Consider the following 14,029-nt stretch of genomic DNA (forward strand, 5'->3'; position numbering starts at 1 on the left):
ACTCGAAGTTTCAATCAAAGTTTGAATTTCCAAATAAAATTTCAAAGAAGATTCCTTAACTAAAATACAAAACCAAAAATGATTTTATTTTTTAATAAAAAACAATCGAACTTTTGACAAAATAGTTGAATTTTCAACAAAATATATGGTTTTTTAAACTAAATAGTTAAAATTTCATACAAAATTTAAATTTTCAAATAAAATACTCGAATTTCCACCAAAATCGTTGCATTTTTAACTCAAAAATACCCCAACCTTCAACAACACAGTTGACGAAAATATTACGAATTTATAATAAAATAAAGTAAGTCTGTCATGATAAGTTTTTACAGAAAACCGAAGTCTTTTACATGTGAATAAAATATTTTTATTTTAACAAGCATCCGTATTATGTACAAAGTGGAGGCGAATTCACTGTGAGACTCTGAATAAATAAAAAGTGGACATCTAAATAAATAAGACAGTTTTAGTTAAAATTTAAGAAACTAATTCAGAATCAATCAAAATGTCAATTCTTCTTTAGCGTCCAATATTCAAATTTCACTACGAAATTTTCGTAAATAAAAAACAAAACAATCCAATAATCAAATCGCTCAATGCTGTTATTTTAAAGTTGAATTTAAAAAATCCAGAGCCTATTCTCCAAATTTAATCACTGGATTCTTGTCTCTTTTTTTTTTTATTTATTTCCAACAATTTTGCAGTTAAATTTGAATTTTCGAAGTCACAGAAGAATCTTAATACTGACTGCTTCCAAATTGTTTAAATTCTAACAAAATGTGACACCTCAAAGATGATCGAATAACAAATCTCTCTACTGCGGGCTCGCATCTCCAAAATTAAAAACTATATAATATATTACAGAGTGTGATCTAATTACATTAACAATCTAATTCTCGTCTCACCGTTAACTTTCGTTCTCGCTTTTTTTCTCCGGATTTTCAACAACAATATCAAAGTTCTCTCTCGCTTCTAAAAAGAAGATAGAAAAAACGAGGATAATCACGAATCCAATTGTAATTTGAAAATCCGCCAACTGTTTTTTGCCCTCTATTGGCATATTGTCTCTACTTATTTGTGCCTCCCTGTTCGCTTCTCTCTTATGTATGGTTTTTTTCAAAGTTTGTCCATAATGGGCACGAGTCCAGGCATCGAAATCGTAAACTTTCGAGTCTGATGTTCGAACCGGTTTTGGATACTTGTCCATTCGCGATTTGTAAAAAGCCATGTGGGGATGTTCCTTTTCTTCCTTGTAGATTGGAGTGGACGTTCCTCGAGCCACAATTCCCCGATCGTACTTTTTACGAGCCTTGTAATTCCCAAGAATTTCGTAAGCCTCGGAAACGTTACGAAATTGTCCCTTGGCTTCCTCGGTTTTGTTCACGTCCGGGTGATATTGTTTCGTCAATTTGTAGTAGGAGGTTTTTATTTCCTCCTGGGTCGCGTTAGGCTCAACTTGGAGGGTATCGTAGTGATTTGTGGGTCTTGAACTGCTTGACATGCAGCAGCTGAATGATGTTAAAGGCGACCTCAATTTCCGTGGACGCGGAAAATTCATTTTTTATCTGAAAACAATTTTTTAGATTGAAATTGGAATTTTATTTGATTTTACAGGGTGCCGATTCATCGGAAGACTCCAAATTACCGGTCCGTTCCTCGTCAAGTTTTTCAATTTTCCCGGTCAAAAGTACAAAAGTAACATATATAAACAAAAAATATAAATTGATATTATTATTGATATAATTATTGATATAATTACTTTAAAAAAAGTTGAATTTTCAACAAATTAGATCATTTTTAATTTTTAATCATTTTTAATTAATCTAATCTAGATTTCTATGTAAACCCGAAAGAACTCTTTATATTCTCCTCATTTTATATAACTGACGAATTTTTAACTAAAAATGATGAATCCTCAACTGCAATAGTTGAATTTCAAACAAAAAACCAAGAAAGAAATTTCAACTAAAAAATGACCTTCATTACACAGCAGAGCAAAGAATTGCAAAATAAATCAATTTTCACATAAAATTATGAATCTTTAACTGGTATATTAGAATTTTAACCAAATAAATGAATTTTCAATCAAAAAATACAATTTTGGAACTAGATACATTAATTTTAACGAAATACTTGAATTTTCAATCAAAGGAGACCAACTTTTAATCAAGTAGTTAAATTTTGAACAAAAAACCAAAACAGAAATTTCAACTGGAATAGTGGAATTTTAAACCAAATAGATGAATTTTTAACTGAAATTATAAATATTTAACTGGAATACTTGAATTCTTAAGCAATAACATTAATTTTCAAACGAAAAGATTAATTTTCTACAACAAATAAAAATATTTCAAAAATATATCAATTTGAACGAAATAGTTGAATTTTCAATCAAGGGCGACAAATTTTTAACCAAATAGTTGAATTTTGAATTAGAAAAAGAAATCAATTTTCAACAAAAAATGGAATAGTTACTTTTTCAGTAAAAAAATTAATATTTATCTTAACTGACAAATTTTCAACTAAAATGATAAATCCTTAAATGGAATAGTTGAATTTTAAACAAAAAACCAAGAAAGAAATTTTAACTAAAAAAGATTATTGCTCAACCAAAAATTTAATAATTAAATGTTCAGTCAAAAAATAAATGTTCATAAAAAAATGAATTTTTAACTAAAATTATAGAATATTCAACTGGAATGGTATTTTTAGTTAAAGAGAAAAATTATTTTCAACTAAAAAAGAAATAAATTTTGAATAAAATAGTTCCATTTTCGCTAAAAAAATTCCTTTTCACCCCCAAAAAAGCAAATTTTCAATCAAAAAACTCATTTTGCAACCAAAGAAATGAATTTTTATTTAAAATGATCAATCGTCAATCAAAAAATTTCATAAAAAAAGAGTTTATTCTTCAATCAAGTAAATTTATTTCTTACCTACAAGATGAATTTTCAACTAAAATTATGAATATTTATCTGAAATATTTGAATTTTCAACCCCAGAAAAAGAATTTTTAAACAAGGAAATTAAGTTTCACAGAAAAAAATTAATTTATTCCAAAAAAGTATATTTTTCACAAAATACGTAAATTTTCAAAGAAATAAATTATTTTTCAGTTAAAAAACACAGTTTCAGTTGAAAAAATTACCTTTCAACCAAGCTAATTAATTTTCAACTAAAATTATGAAGCTTAAAGTGGAATTGTAATTTTTATATCTACCAAAAATATGATTTTTACTTAACAATATTAATTTTCTAACAAAAAATAAGAATTCTCCACAAATTATATGGATTTTCAAAAAAATAGTTTAATTTTTAAATAAGTAATATCAATTTTTAACTAATTAGTTGAATTTTCAATCAAAAATGATAAAATGCCAACCACAATTAGAATAGTTAAATTTTCCGTTAAAAATTAATTCTTAACAACAACAAAATCGGATTTTCAGAAAAATACTTAAATCTTCAACTGGGATTGCGGAATTTTGAACCAAATAAATTCATTTTTAAATAGGATTATACATATTTAACTGAAATACTTGAATTTTTAAGCAATAAAATTAATTTTCAAACGAAAAGATTAATTTTCTACAACAAATAAAAATATTTCAAAAATATATCAATTTAAATGAAATAGTTGAATTTTCAATCAAGGGCGACAAATTTTTAACCAAATAGTTGAATTTTGAATTAGAAAAAGAAATCAATTTTCAACAAAAAATGGAATAGTTACTTTTTCAGTAAAAAAATTAATATTTATCTTAACTGACAAATTTTCAACTAAAATGATAAATCCTTAACTGGAATAGTTGAATTTTTAATGAAGGGCGACAAATTTTTAACCAAATAGTTGAATATTGAATTAGAAAAAGAAATCAATTTTCAACAAAAAATGGAATAGTTACTTTTTTTAGTAAAAAAATTAATATTTATCTTAAATGACAAATTTTCAACTAAAATAACGAATCCTCAATTGGAATAGTTGAATTAAAAAAAAAACCAAGAAAGAAATTTTAACTAAAAAAGATTATTTCTCAACTAAAAATTTTTTATAATTAAATGTTCAGTCAAAAAATGAATTTTTAACTAAAACTATAAAATATTCAACTGGAATAGTATTTTCAGTTGAAGAGCAAAATTATTTTCAACTAAAAAAGAAACAAATTTTGAATAAAATAGTTCAATTTTCGCTAAAAAATTCCTTTTCACCCCCAAAAAAGTAAATTTTCAATAAAAAAACCCATTTTGCAACCAAAGAAATGAATTTTTATTTAAAATTATCAAAAAAATTTCATACAAAAGAGTTTATTCTTCAATCAAGTAAATTTATTTCTTACCTACAACATGAATTTTCAACTAAAATTATGAATATTTACCTAAAATATTTGAATTTTCAACCCCAAAAAAAGAATTTTTAAACAAGAAAATTAAGTTTCAAAGAAAAAAATTAATTTATTCCAAAAAAGTAGATTTTTAACAAAATACGTAAATTTCCAAAGAAATAAATTAATTTTCAGTTAAAAAACACAATTTCAGTTGAAAAAATTACCTTTCAACCAAGCTAATTAATTTTCAACTAAAATTATGAATCTTAAAGTGGAATTGTAATTTTTATATCTACCAAAAATATGATTTTTACTTAACAATATTAATTTTCTAACAAAAAATAAGAATTCTCCATAAATTATATGAATTTTCAAAAAAATAGTTTAATTTTCAAATAAGTAATATCAATTTTTAACCAAATAGTTGGATATAATTAATTCTTAACAACAACAAAATCGGATTTTCAGAAAAATACTTAAATCTTCAACTGGAATAGCGGAATTTTGAACAAAAAAAAATTCATTTTTAAATAGAATTATACATATTTAACTGAAATATTTGAATTTGTAAGCAATAAGCTTAATTTTCAAACAAAAAGGTTAAAGTTTCGCTAAAAAAATTTCTTTCCATAAAAAAATAAAGTTTCTAATTAATTAGTTTTTATGTAAAATGAGGGCAAGCTCAATTTCAGTGGACGAGGAAAATTAATTTTTTACCTGAAAACAATTTTTTAGATTGAAATTGGCATTTTATTTGATTTTTAAGGGTGCCGATTCAGCGGAAGATTTCAAATTACTGGTCGTTTCCTGGTCAAATTTTTCAATTTTCCCGGTCAAAAGTAAAAAGTAACATATATAAGAAAATATATAAAGAAATAAATAAATATATAATAAATATAATAATATATAATATTACAATAATATGATAATAAATATATAATAAATACCTAATAAAAAAGTAACATATAAAAGTAACATTTTTATATTTGTCGCAAAACGCAATAAATTATTTTAAATCACGTCCTTCATTCTAAACATCCTTTAACACAGCATAGCAAATGATTACAAAAGAAATCAATTTTCACATAAAATTATGAATCTTCAACTGGAATAGTGGAATTTTTAACGAAACAGATAAATTTTCAGCGAAAACTTTTAATATTTAACTGAAATACTTGGAATTTTTAAACAAGAAGATGAATTTTTTACTAAAAAATACAATTTTTGAACAAAATACATAAATTTTAACGAAATAGTTGAATTTCCATTCAAAAGAGACAAATTTTTAACAAAAATTATATAATATTCAGCTGGAATAGTGTTTTCAGTTTAAGAACAAAAATGATTTTCGAGAAAAAAGAAACAAATTTTGATTAAAATGGTTAAATTTTCGATAAAAAAGTTTTTAATTAAATAAATTTATTTCTAACCTACAAGATGAATTTTCAACTAAAATTATGAATATTTAACGAAAAAAATTGAATTTTCAATCGAAAAAAAAGAATTTTCAAACAAGGAGATTAGGTTTCAAAGCAAAAAATTAGTTTCTTCCAAAAAGTAGATTTTTAACAAAATAAGTAAATTTCAAAAGAAAGTTGAATTTTCAATCAAAGGAGACAAATTTTTAACCAAAAAGTTGAATTTTGAACTAGAAAAAGAAATCAATTTTCAACAGGCAATCGAATAGTTACTTTTTTAGTAACTAAAATGATGAATCCTCAACTGGAATAGTTGAATTTTATACAAAAAAACCAAGAAAGAAATTTCAACTAAAAAAGATTATTTTTCAACCAAAAATTTAATAATTAAATTTTCAGGCAAAAAATAAATGTTCACAAAAAATGAATTTTTAACTAAAATTATACAGTATTCAACTGGAATAGTATTTTCATTTTCAGTTAAAGAAATAAATTATTTTCAACTAAAAAAGAAACAAATTTCGAATAAAATAGTTCCATTTTCGGTAAAAAATTCCTTTTCATCCCCAAAGAAGCAAATTTTCAATAAAATAATTAATTTTGCAACCAGAGAAATTAATTTTTTTTTTAAATTACGAATCTTCATTTAAAAAAATGTATACCAAGGAGTTTATTCTTCAGTCAAGTAAATTTATTTCTAACCTACAAGATGAATTTTCAACTAAAATTATAAATATTTACCTGAAATATTTGAATTTTCAAGCCAAAAAAATGTCTTATTAAGGAGATTAACTTTCAAAGAAAAAAATTAGTTTCTTCCAAAAAAGTCGATTTTTAACAAAATAAGTAAATTTACAAAGAAATAAATTCATTTTCTGTTAAAAAAGACAACTTTACATCCAAATTGTTAAATTTTGAACTAGAAAAGGTCTATTTTCCACACAAAATGTAACAGTTAAATTTTCAGTTGAAAATATTAACTTTCAACCAAACTAATGAATTTTTAATGAATAATATTAATTTTCTAAAAAAAAAAAAGAATTCTCTACAAACTGCATAAATTTTCAAAAAAATAGTTTAATTTTTAAATAAAGAAGATAATTTTTCAACCAAATAGTTGAATTTTCAATAAAAAATGAAAAAATATCAACCATAAATAGATAAGTTGTATTTTCCGTTAAAAATTAATTTAAAAGTCGGTTTTTGAGAACAATACTTGAATCTTCAACTGGAATAGTGGAATTTTAAGCCAAATAGATAAATTTTTAAGCAATAAGATTAATTTTCAAATAAAAAGATTAATTTTCTACAAAAAATACAATTTTTGAACAAAATACATCAATTTTAACGAAATAGTTGAATTTTCAATCCAAGAAGATAAATTTTTAACCAAATAGTTGAATTTTGAATTAGAAAAAGAAAAAATTTTCAACAGAAAATGGAATAGTTACATTGTTAGTAAAAAAAACTTTTATCTTAACTGACGAATTTTTAACTAAAAATGATGAATCCTCAACTGCAATAGTTGAATTTTATACAAAAAAACCAAGAAAGAAATTTAAACTAAAAAAGATTATTTTTCAACCAAAAATTTAATAATTAAATTTTCCGTCAAAAAATAAATGTTCATCTAAAAAAATGGATCTTTAACTAAAATTATAGAATATTCAACTGGAATAGTATTTTCAGTTTAAACACAAAATTATTTTCAACCAAAATAGAAACAAATTTTAAATAAAATATTTCAATTTTCGGTAAAAAATTCCTTTTCATCCCAAAAAAGTAAGTTTTCAATAAAATAACTCATTTTTCAAACAAAGAAATGAATTTTCATTTAAAACAATGAACCTTCAATCAAAAAAATAATGTTCAACAAGAGCTTATTTTTTAATCAAGAAAAAATTTATTTCTAAACTACAAGATGAATTTTCAACTAAAATTATGAAGATTTAACGGAAACAATACGGAAATTTCTAAAGAAATAAATGAATTTTCAATTTAAAAAGACAATTTTACATCCAAACTGTTAAATTTTGAACTAAAAAAGGTCAATTTGCACCCAGAATGCAACAGTTAAATTTTCAGTTGAAAAAAAATTAACTTTAAACAACACTAATGAATTTTTAACTATAACGATAAATCTTCAAGTGGAATTGTTGATTTTTGTATCTACCAAAAAGATGAATTTTCGACCAATAATATTAATTTTCTAAAAAAAAATATGAATTTTCAATCAATAATATTAATTTTCGAGAAAATAAGACTTTTCCCTGAATCACATGAACTTTCAAAAAGATAGGTTATTTTTAAATAAATAATATTAATTTTGAATAAAAAATAATTAAATTTGAACCACAAATAGAATAGTTGAATCTTTAAATAGAGGTAAATGTTCAATTAAAATAACGACTGTTCGAACAAGAAAATTAATTTTCAACAAAAGCGTTTCGATTTAAAACGCAAGTAGTTGAAATTTCAAGAGAAAAAGGTAAATGTTAAACGAAAAATGTAAAAAAAAATATCACCGCAACTGTAGATAAAGTAGAAATCACTTTTCTGAATTAACAAATTTTTTAAAAATAATTTGAATAAGAGGCTTCAAAGGCAACAATGAGCTGAAAAACGGGGGAAATAAAAGACATTTTTCACGAAAATAGGGGGATAATTTCTTTAAAATAAAATTAATGTGAATTTTATATGAAAATAAGTTTAAAACGGTTTAAACTGCTAAATTTCAAGTGAAAACATTCCATTTTCAACAAAATAAGTGAATTCAAATGAAACAATTGCATTTTTAATACAAAAATAAATTTTTTACCAAGAAGACGAATTTTTAACTAAAATGATTAAATTTTTACCAAAAAAGATGAATTTTTAAACAAGAAAGAATTTTATTGGAAAAAGATTTTGCAGTCAAGAAACAAAAAAAACTACCAACCTAGAAAGGGACTTTTAAACCACAACATACATACCAACTGAAAAATATATTAATTTCAAATCAAAAAAAGTTGAAGGCAACCAAAAAAGACGAATTTCTAATAAAATAGCTGAATCTTCAACCAAAGAGATTAATTTTCTACCGAAAAAGACGAATTTTCAATAAAATACATTAATTTTGAAATAAAATAATGAATATAAAACAACAAAATTAATTTTTAACAAAGTAGTTGAACTTTCAAGCAAGCATTTGAATTTTCAGCAAAGAGAAATATTTAATTTTCATCAAAAACAGTTGAAATTAATCCAAAAAGAGACGATTTTTCAACAAAATAGTTCAATTTTCAACAAAATATTTAAATGTCCATCCAAATAATTAATTTTCTACCGAAAAAGACGACGAACAATGAGATAATTTTCATCCAAAAAATTATTTTTTGACCGAAACGAAAATCCAACCAAATTGGTAAATTTTTAAGCCAAAAAAAGAAATTTTCTACAAAATAGTTAAAATTTGATAAAAAAAGTTAACGCAAGTTAACGAAAATATGAATGTTTAACCAAATAGTTAATTTACAAGCAAACAGTTTAATTTTAAAGTTAAAAACGAAAATTTTAAAACAAATAGTATAAATTTGAACTAAAGAGTTAAATAATCAAAACCAAAAGATACATTTTCAACAAAATATAAGAATATTTTCAACATAAAAAAAAAAACGATTTTTGAACATAATAGTTCAATTTTCAACCACAGATGAATTTTCAACAACAACAAAAATATATATATTTTTTAAACTAAATAGTTTCAAGTTGAAATTTATACCAAAATCTCAACATTTTCAACAGAAACCGATGAATTTTCTACAAAACAGTGAAACTTTCAACAAAAAAGAGGTGCATTTTTACAAAAATTATAATAAAATAAAATATTTATTCATTATTATTATTTATTATTTAAATTAAATCAAATTAAATATTATAATTTTTACAAATAGGTGATTTTTCTAATAAAGTGTTAAATATTCAAAACAAAAGGACGAATTTTTTACAAAAATAGTTGAATTTTCAACCCAAAAATTCGAGATTTCAAAAAATATTTAAATTTGTAACCAAATAATAAAATTCCAAACCAAAAAAATGGAATCTGAAACCAAAAAATGAACTTTAAACCAAAAATAGTTAAATTTTGAAAACCAAAGATGAATTTTTTTCAAATCGGTTTAATTTTCAAACAAGATAGAGTTTTCAGTAAAAAAGAAAGAAAATTCCAACCAAACTGTTATATTTGAAACCAAAAAGCTAAACCTTCAATAAAAAAATATAATTTTTGATCAAAACAGTTCAATTTTTAACAAAAAAATTAACTTTGAACCAAATAGTTGAAATTTCTGCAAAAATACTTGAATTTTGAAGCCTTTACGAGGAATTTCTAACCAAAAAGGATACATTTTTAACAAAATTGTTGAAGTTTTTGCAAAAGAGTTCACTTTTCAACCAAAATAAACGAATTTTCAATAATATAGTTGAATTGTCTACCAAAGTGTGAAATATTGAAGCCAAAAAGACGAATTTTTGACAAAAAAAGCTAACTTTTAACCAATCAAAATTATATGAGAGAGAGGTTATATTTTACTCCAATAAACATCTATTTATATTTCCAAAAGTCGAATAATTTTTTTCAATAATTAAAAAAAATTAAAGTAAGCATTTTATATAAGATTGGAACATATGATCTATAATATTGCAAAAATATATGTAACTACTTACCAACTCAATCGCGATTTGTGGTCAGGCTAAGGTTATAACACCATCGACGTAACAAATTCTTTTAAATATTCATTCTCCCAACCCATTCAAAATAATCGCAAATTCTACTGCACATCATTTCGGAAAATAAACGATTTTCTGCGATTTTTGTCAATCTAGTTGGATTCCTAACCCCAAAACTCAGGGTCAACGGCCTAAAACAAGTTCAAACTCGTATCAGTTTTTGCACGTTTTGTCCTGTTTTTAGAATGCTTTCCCTCCCTAGGAAAACACATTTCAACAGACTGACAAAAAAGGACAATTAATATTTTTGGTTAAAATGATTAAAATCGATCTCCATTTGACAGGCACGAATTTGCACGTATTTGATCGAACGGAAATCAGCTGTGTTGATGACAAATTCCAGGAGTTTTTAAACAAATCTGTCATATTGTAAGTTGACGAACCACGTTCTAGCTTTCATCAAATCTTTATGAAAGAGAGCAGTTGATTGGTGAAAAAGGGTAACATGACGGAGGTCGATATTGCCTAGTCAAAGAAGCTTTTGAACTGGACTATTTATCTCATTTGTAAAAGCTTGGAATAAAAAATATAGACAATGAACAAATATTATTTCCTAATTATTTTATTTTCTCCTTTTTTTTTAGTCTTCGGTATCATCAACGATAATATCCTTTCGAAAATAAAAGTTAGGTTATGTTTTGACTTGCTTCAGTTCTTCAAATTTTTATCATTTTTCGAGAATTTAATTAACGTCACTGCCCAAAAAGTGATTTTATTCTTCAAAATGTACAATTTTACGTCTTGATGTGTTTGTGGCGCTTTTTATCGTGAAATGAGTCGAAAGTATGAAATTCCGCTAAATGGCGCCAGACGACTAAAAATTTGAAATGAGCGCGGGAAATTCAAATGTTATTCGAATCTTGACTATTTTTTTGATTTTTTAATAGTAAATTCTTATAAATTACAATTAAGTATTTATACTTCAACCATCAGCTAAATTCACTTCGGTGAAAGCTAACAAATCATGGGACAAAACCTTATTTTTCTAATGTATTCGTAATAAATAATAATAATTATTTGATTATTTCATTAAATAGTTCCTAATAATAAAAACTATTTTTCAAATACATTTCAGAAAAAATTATTTTTTACGAAGATTTTAGCAAACTAGTGCAAAAATGGATCGAATCCCATACATTGAAAATAAAAGACGGGTTTCAATCGTGTACAAAAGTACGAATTTTGCTGACGTTTCGTGAACATACACTTTTTTCATAAAAAATTCATCTTTTTTTCTGAAATTGAACTATTTGGTTCAAAACTGATCTGTTCTATTGTAATATTTCTTTTTTAATTTAAAATTAACATCCTTTTTCTTGGAAAATTTAAATCTTTCGTTGAAAATTCATTTATTTTTTATATTGAAAGTAAATTTTTTAAATGAAGATTTAACTGGTTTTTGGTTGAAAATTCATTTGTTTTGTTGAAAATTTGTCTATTTGGCTTTAACATTCGATTATTTGGTTGAAAATGATCTTTTCTGTTAAAAAAAATTTTTTGTTTGAAAATTAAATTGCGGTGTAAAAAAATCGTCTTTTTGACTATAAAATTCAGCAATTTTGTTGAAAAATAAATATTTTGAAGAAAAGTCTCCTTTTTTTGAATGAATTCAACTGGGTTTTTTAAATTTTTAAATTAAGATAATTTTCTTTTATATCATTAACTATTACATTTTTTGCTAAGAATTCATGTTTTATGATGAAAAATTCAACTGCTTAATTAAAATTTGAATTAATTTATGAAAAATTAATTATTTGATTTAAAGATTCAAAATTTTATTTGAGGAAAAATAAACTTTTTTGTTGAAATGTTGTCTTTTTTGGGTAAATTGAACTGTCTTTTTTATTTTAAATTCAGATAGATTTCTTTTATAGTATCAACTATTACATTTTGCGTCAAGAATTTTTCTTTTTTGGTGGAAAATTTAACTAATTGATTAAAAGTTGAACGAATTGATTAAAAATTCATAATTTTAGTTGAAAATTCGTATTTTTGGGCTGAAAATCGAACTATTTTCTGGAGAATTAACCGTTTTGGTTAAAAATGATCTTTTTTGTTAAAAGTTCATATTTATTTGTTGATAATTTAATTAATTTCATAGAAATTTTTTTTCTTGAAGATTCAATAATTTAGTGAAAAAAAAATATTTTTTTGAAAAGTGCTCAACTGCTTTTTTAAGTTTAATTTCAGATCTTGTTTTTTGATATTAACTATTACATTTTTTCTTTGAGAATTCCTATTTTTAATTGAATTCCTATTGTTATTCAACTATTTTAGTAGGGAATCAACCTTTTTGGTTGAATATGATCTTTTTGGTTAAATACTCATATTTATTTGTTGAAAATTCAACTCTTTTTTGGTTGAAAATTTAACAGCTTGATTAAAAGTTGAACTAATTTGTTAAAAATTAATTTTTTGGTTGAAAATTCATATTTTTAGTTGAAAGTTTATCTATTTTAATAGAAAATTAATCTTCTTGGTTGCAAATTCATCCTTTTGTTTTCAAATTCATATCTTTGGTTGAAAATTCATCCCCGTTTTTCTTGTCAGAAGTTTTTCAATTTTCCCGACAACAGAGCAAAAAATTGCAAAATAAATAAATTTTTAAATTAAATTATGAATTTTCAACTGATTTGTGTAGTTGAACTTTTATTCAAAAGGATGACTTTTCAAACAATAAGATTAACTTTTAGAAAAAAATTTGTTTTTTACAAAAAAAAACAAACAATTTTTCAACAAAATACATTAATTTTAACGAAATGGTTGAATTTTCAATTAAAGAAGACACATTTCTAACCAAATATTCTAATATGGAGTTTTAAACTAAAACAATGAATCTTCAACTGAAATAGTTGAATTTTCAATTTAAAAAATTTTAATAAAAAATATTAATTTTCAACATAAACTTAAATAATTAAGTTTTAAATTAAAAAACTCAATGTTTAATCAAGAAAGATGCATTTTTGACGAAAAAGATAATTTTTTCGCCACAAATTAAATTATTAAATTTTTAGTCAAAAAATTAATATTCAGCTGGAACAATAGTTTCATTTTCACTTGAAAAATAATAATTTTCTATTAAAAAAAAAAATAATAAATTTTCAAGAAAATTTTTAGATTCAGGCAAAAAATTCCTTTTCATCCATAGAAAATGGAAGTTTTTAATCAAATAGATCATATTGCAACCAAAGAAATAAATTTTCAATTAAAATGATAATACATCAACCAAAAAAATTAATTCTTAACCAGAGTTCAACCTTCAACCAAGTATAATATTATTTCCAGCCTAATAGATCAACTTTAAAAAAATATATTAATTTTTCACCAGAAAAGTATAATTTTTTAAAATACGTAAATTTTCAGCGAAATATTTGGATTTTCAATTTTAAAAAAAGTTTTTTATTTAAATTGTTGAATTTTTAACAAGAAAAGGTCAATTTTCAACTCAAAGTAGGAAGGTTAAATTTTTAGTGGAAAAAATGAACTATCAACCAAACTGATCAATTTTGAATTAAAATG

General features: G+C 23.3%; 1 protein-coding gene across 1 annotated transcript; it reads right to left on the reverse strand.

Moving 5' to 3' along the window:
- Nucleotides 1–351: 351 nt before the first annotated feature.
- LOC117173294 (dnaJ homolog subfamily C member 30, mitochondrial-like) lies at nt 352–10,823 on the reverse strand. Its single transcript, XM_033361776.1, has 2 exons — nt 10,448–10,823; nt 352–1,565 (listed from the first exon to the last, which is right to left on the reverse strand). Exon 2 carries the CDS (start codon nt 1,556–1,558, stop codon nt 908–910), a length of 651 nt encoding a protein of 216 aa, XP_033217667.1. The 5' UTR covers nt 1,559–1,565; nt 10,448–10,823; the 3' UTR covers nt 352–907.
- Nucleotides 10,824–14,029: the final 3,206 nt, after the last annotated feature.

This window comes from Belonocnema kinseyi, chromosome 5 (assembly GCF_010883055.1).
Source record: "Belonocnema kinseyi isolate 2016_QV_RU_SX_M_011 chromosome 5, B_treatae_v1, whole genome shotgun sequence".
Lineage (NCBI taxonomy): Eukaryota > Metazoa > Arthropoda > Insecta > Hymenoptera > Cynipidae > Belonocnema > Belonocnema kinseyi.